The 6,249-nt window shown below is 54.2% G+C and overlaps 1 protein-coding gene across 1 annotated transcript in view; it reads left to right on the forward strand.

Moving 5' to 3' along the window:
• The first annotated feature begins 295 nt into the window (after window positions 1–295).
• The window catches only part of LOC144602599 (zinc-binding protein A33-like), a 23,532-nt gene continuing 17,578 nt past the window's right edge, over window positions 296–6,249 (forward strand). The window contains exon 1 of the mRNA XM_078415728.1: window positions 296–307. Coding sequence (XP_078271854.1) covers window positions 296–307 — 12 coding nt within the window. The remainder of the gene's footprint in view (window positions 308–6,249) is intronic.

The raw sequence follows: 6,249 nt of genomic DNA on the forward strand, positions 1-6,249 counted from the left end.
CCTTACCCGGACTCCAGAAATCTTCGCTTTCTGTTGCTGCTCCATGTTCCCCACCGCTGATTTATTTTTTGTGAGAATCTCCAGGGAAGTTTTAATCTGCACCTGGGATTGAGATTCAGATTCAGTCAGTGAAAGAATTAGACCAGACGGAACCAATGAACTGCAGACACGGAACTGCACATGAAAGTTTACAAAAAGACACAAACTGCTGGAGAACTCATCGGGTCGTGGAGCGTATCAGCAGAGAGCCGCGGGCTGTCTCACCTGGAAGGACTGCTGGAGTCCCTGCATGGACATGACGGGGAAGGTACAGGGACAGGTGTTTCATCTCCAGCGGTGGCTGGGGCAAGTACCTGGGGAAGCGCTGGTTTGGGTGGGAGGATGGGTGAACCGAACAGTCGCCGAGGGAGCGCGGTCCACAAAACGCAGAATTGAAAATTCATCAGCTGATCACATTCTGTTTTCTTTTACCTTGTAGCTTTCAACAGCTTCTTTAATCGGCATGAATCGATGCTCTCTGTGTTCCCGCGCGTCTCGGCAGATCAGGCAGACCAGTTTCTTGTCGGTTTCACAAAACAGCTTCAGTTCTTCCTGATGTTCCTCGCAGTAAAGTTTACTTTCCTTCCCTCCCGTGTTCAGGCTCAGTGCTCGAGTTGTCTCAGCAATACTCGCCAAGGCCCGATTTACCCTAAGGCTGCGGTCTGCAATCTCCTCTCTACATTCCGGGCAGGAGTTTCTCTCCTCCCTGTCCCAACTCTGTGTGATACAGGAGCGGCAGAAGTTGTGCCCGCACTCCAGTATAACCGGATCGGTGAAGAAATCCAGGCAAATGGGACAAATCACGTCTTCAGTTAAACACTGGATCTGGTGTTTCGAGGCCATTTTAACTGCCAACCGTCCCTGGTTCAAAGTCCTTTCACCTTCAGGGCTGCGAACCCTTACAGAACCGCAGGTGTCCTCTACGCGCGCTGCAGTGGGGACACGGAGAGGGAGGGGGAAGGGGTACTATAGGGGGAAGGGGATGAGGGGGTGAAGGGGGAGTGCGAGAGAATCTGGAGGGTGATGATGAGATGGAAGGGGAGAGGGGCAGGGGGGAGGGAGGGGAAGGGGTTACATACAGGAGGGTGAGAGAGTGGTAGGGGGTGTGAAAGGAGTGGAGGGTGAGTGAGGGGAGAGGGAGAGGAGTCTGCAGGGTGTGAGGGGGTGAGGGGGATAGAGCGGATGTGAGGTGTCTGTTGGAGGGGTTGCGGTGTGAGACGGGACGAGGTTGAGGAAGCAGGAGGGAAGAGTTGGGTGAGCATGAGGGGTCAGAGGAGGGTGATAGAGGGGAAGTGAGTGGGGTATGAGGTGGAGGGAGGATGAGGGATTGAGGGGGGGCAGGGTAAAGGGAAGGAGGATGAGCGATGGGAGAGAAGGGGAGTTGGAGGACGGAGAGTGTGGTAGGAGAGGGGGTTATTAGAGGGGGAGAAGTCGGAAAGAGGGGAGAGGGGAGGGTGAATGGTGACCGAGGGGGAAGCGGAGAGGAGAGCGAGTGGGGGGATGAGGGGGGGGGGAGCAAGGTGAGGGGCAGGTTGGGGATGAGGGGGAGAGAGGAGGGTGAGTGGGTGGCGAGTGGAGAAGGGTAGGAGAGGGTGATGCGGGAGGAGGGAACGGAGGTTGGGGGAGAGCAGGTTCACAAGGAGGGGATGTGGGGGGAAGGGTATTAAGGGGAGGCGGATGGTGAGAGGGGAGAGGGACGGAGAGGGGGAGAGGGTGTAAGGGAGACAGAGGATGAGTGAAGGGAGCGAGTGCGGAAGAGGGGAGAGCGAGGGTGAAGGGGAGAGGGACTACGTGGGGTGAGTGAGGGTGAGGGGGCGAGAGGATGTGTGACGGGAGGGTGAGGGGGAGAGAGAAAGGACGAGGGAGGGAGAAAGAGGAGGAGAGGGAGGGTGAAGAAGTGTGAAGGTAATGTGTGAAGGGGATGAGTGTGAGGGGAGAGCGAAGAAGGGCGGGGGAGGGGGGATGTGAGTGAGCTAGGGGGAGGGAGGGAGAGGGAGGATGAGGGAGGGGAGATAAGGGGAGGGTGTTGAGGGGAGGCGGAATTTGGGGGAGTGGGAGGTGAGCGTGGGAGAGCGAGTGGGTATTTTGGGGAGAGGGGAGAGCGAGTGGGGTATGTTGGTGATGGGGAGAGGGGGTTAGAAGGATGAGAGGGGATCTTATCGAAACGTATAAGATTATTAAGGGGTTGGACACGTTAGAGGCAGGAAACATGTTCCCAATAACATATCATATCATATCATATATATACAGCCGGAAACAGGCCTTTTCGGCCCACCATGTCCGTGCCGCCCAGTGATCCCCGTACATTAACACTATCCTACACCCACTAGGGACAATTTTTACATTTACCCAGCCAATTAACCTACATACCTGTACGTCTTTGGAGAGTCCAATGTTGGGGGAGTCCAGAACAAGGGGCCGCAGTTTAAGAATAAGGTGTAGGCTATTTAGAACTGAGATGAGGAAAAACTTTTTCAGTCAGAGAGTTGTGAATCTGTGGAATTCTGTGCCTCAGAAGGCAGTGGAGGCCAATTCTCTGAATGCATTCAAGAGAGAGCTGGATAGAGCTCTTAAGGATAGCGGAGTCAGGGGGTATGGGGAGAAGGCAGGAACGGGGTACTAATTGAGAATGATCAGCCATGATCACATTGAATGGCGGTGCTGGCTCGAAGGGCCGAATGGCCTCCTCCTGCACCTATTGTCTCTTGTCTATTGTCTGGTCTCCCGTGACCGCGTGGGTTTTCTCCGGGTTCCTCCCACATTCCTAAGACGTGCGTGCTTGACGGCTATTTGACTGTAATTGTAAGTTGTCCCCTGTAAACTGTCCCCGTGTCGGCTGGTGTTAGTGCGCGGGGATCGCTGGTCGGTGCGGACTCGGTGGGCCGAAGGGCCTGTTTTCGCGCTGTATCTCTAAACTAAACTAAGCTCCAGGTTCACCACTGTGTGGGTCTGTCTCCTCCAGGGTCCAGGAGTCGTTGGGTGATCCTCATCGCTGTGATCCTCCTCGCCGTGATCCTCCTCGCCGTAGCCGTATGGAGAGTCCGGGCATTGTATCTCTACAGCAACCCCCACACCGTGCCATGATTGTCCCCCTCACCTCCCCCCCTCACTGTCCGCGACACTCCCCTTCACCGTCCCTCCCCCTCTGTCCCCCTCTCTGTCCCCCTCTCTGTTCCCCCCCTCCCCCTCTCCGTCCCCCCCCTCCCCTGTCTCTGCCCTCCCCACCCTCTCCATCCACCCTCCCCCCCTCTCCGTCCCCTTCCCCTCTCTCCTTCCCCTCTCTCCGTCCCCCTCCCCTCTCTCCGTCCACCCTCTCCCCCCCCTCTCCTTCCCCCTCCTCCGTCCCCCCTCTCCGCCCCACCACCCCCCTCTCCGCCCGGTCACTAACACAGGTCTCTATCTCCCCCCCTCTCTCCCCCCCCCTCTCTCTCTCTCCCTCTCTCTCTCCCTCTCCCTCTCTCTCTCGCAGGGATGAGGAGCGGGGCTGTGTGGGACCGGGAGAGTTGCAGAATGGGGACCGCTGGGCACCGCGTGATGTGGATTGTAATATAATTGTATAATAGTTTCATTTGGTATATTTGTTTGTATTGTGTTCTGGTGGTGGGTTCTGTTTTGTTCTGTTGCATTGTAAATATTGTTTTCAAATAATTGAGCACAATTTTTGATAATAAAAAAAGGAGAGTAAGATATTTGTATAATAATTTATAATATATTCTTTTATTCGTCCCGCACCGGGGAATGTTACAAAATTATTGTTTGTCTTGTATAATGGCGGAGGGTTCTGTTTTGGTTTTATTGAACTGTACATATTATTTTAATATTTGAATAAATATATTTGATTAGATAAAATCAAGCCCTGATCTCACCGACTGTGGTGTGAAAATTCTGTCCGTCTCTTCTCATTCTCTGTATTTTTACATTCATAGCACAAATACCTTTGACCCACAATGTCCACTCCAAACATTATGCCGTTAGACTTTAGAAACACAGCGTGGAAACAGGCCCTTCGGCCCACAGAGTCCGTGCTGACCAGCGATCACACAAGCGTTATCTGACACACACACACACACTAGGGACAATTTACAATTTACAGAAGCCAATTATCCTACAAACCTGTAGATTTTTGGTGTGGGGGGGAATCGGGATCAGTACGGAGATGATGAAGAACTTTTTCAGTCAGAGAGTTGTGAACCTGTGGAATTCTCTGCCTCAGAAGGCAGTGGAGGCCAATTCTCTGAATGCATTCAAGAGAGAGCTGGATAGAGCTCTTAAGGATAGCGGAGTCAGGGGGTATGGGGAGAAGGCAGGAACGGGGTACTGATTGAGAATGATCAGCCATGATCACATTGAATGGTGGTGCTGGCCCGAAGGGCCGAATGGCCTCCTCCTGCACATATTTTCTGTTTCTATTCTCTCTCTCGGCCCCCTCTCTCGTGCCCTCTCTCTCTCTCGCCCCTCCCCCTCTCTCTCTCTCTCTCGCTCTCTCTCCCCTCCCATCTCTATCTTTCGCTCTCTGTCTCCCCTCCCCTCTGTCGCTCTCACTCTTCCTCTCGCCCCCTCTCTCCCCCCTTCACCTCCCCCCTTCACCTCCCCCCTCACCTCCCCCCCCTTAACCTCCCCCCCTTCACCTCCCCCCTTCCTCCACTCAATGGTATATTGTCTTGCATCCTAGAAACGGAACAACTAGATTCTTACTGAAGAAGGGTCTCGACTCGAAACGTCACCTATCCATGTTCTCCACAGATGCTGCCTGACCTGCTGAGTTACTCCAGCACTCTGTGAAACGTCACCTATCCATGTTCTCCACAGATGCGGCCTGACCTGCTGAGTTACTCCAGCGCTCTGTGAAACGTCACTTATCCATGTTCTCCACAGATGCTGCCTGACCCGCTGAGTTACTCCAGCACTCCGTGTCTACCTTAGCTTCCAGCTTGCGGCGGTAGAGTTGCTGCCTCGCTGCACCTGAGACCCGGGTTCGATCCTGACCGCGGGTGCTGTTTGTACGGAGATTGTACGTTCTCCCGTGACCCGCGTGGAACCGAACCGGGTGCTCCGGTTTCCTCCCACATCCCAAAGATTTGCAGTTCATTTGCCTCGGTTCAATTGCAAATTGCCCATAGTTTGTAGGAAAGTGCTAGTGTCCGGGGTGATCGCTGGTCGGCACGGACTCGGTGGGCCGAAGGGCCTGTTTACACGATGGATCTCTAAACAAAAATGATGTCCCTCTCGGCTCACACAGATGTCCCCTGTTTGTCGAATCCCATATCTTGCGGAATTTGAGATTATCTATTTCTCCCCTCAAGTTTCTGGGTGGCACGATGCCGCAGCGGGAGAGTTACTGCCTTGTAGCACGGACCGTGTGGGCCGAAGGGGCTGTTTCCACGCTGTCTCTCAAAAACTGAAAACTAAAACAAGGGGGTCACTGTCTCTCGTGGGACAGGTAAGCGATGAGTTACAGAACAGGATTCAATATCAGGATTACTGCCCGTGCCTCTTGGAGGGGAGGGGGGTGGTGAGGGTCTGCATTCGCTGTAAGGCAGCAACTCTACCGCTGCGCCACAGGTCGTACTGGTGCTACTGGTCCACTGCCGATTTTCCTGCAACCGGTGTCGCCCCCCCCCCCTTTAATCCGGACAGCCCCCCCCCCCCCTGGAAGTCCTCCCGAAAATGTTGTGCCCGAGCTGGGTGAGGCGGCGGATCTCGACCTCATCGGGACTTCTGTGCCAATTGGCGGGTCGAATTTGATCGCTGCGGCCGGGGCTCTGGAACTCCGGTCCGGTCCGAGCCGGCAGATCGATCCCCTTGGCCGACTTCCGAGGCCAGACTTTGCGGGCCAGTTATCTCGGCCCCGTGAAACTGTCACCTCTGTTGGTCCGACAAAACAGATAACTTGGCACGGCTCCGGAATTTGGAGATCGGTGGTGGACCTGTACTCCAACAACAGCCTAGATCAGAGATAATCTACTGCTATATGTGTATCACTGTGGATTGGAACTTGGAGATCGGTGGTGGACCTGTACTCCAACAACAGCCTAGATCAGAGATAATCTACTGCTATATGTGTATCACTGTGGATTGGAACTTGGAGATCGGTGGAGGACCTGTACTCCAACAACAGCCTTGATCAGAGATAATCTACTGCTATATGTGTATCACTGTGGATTGGAACTTGGAGATCGGTGGTGGACCTGTACTCCAACAACAACCTAG

Source organism: Rhinoraja longicauda, chromosome 19, assembly GCF_053455715.1.
Source record: "Rhinoraja longicauda isolate Sanriku21f chromosome 19, sRhiLon1.1, whole genome shotgun sequence".
Classification (NCBI taxonomy): Eukaryota; Metazoa; Chordata; class Chondrichthyes; order Rajiformes; family Arhynchobatidae; genus Rhinoraja; species Rhinoraja longicauda.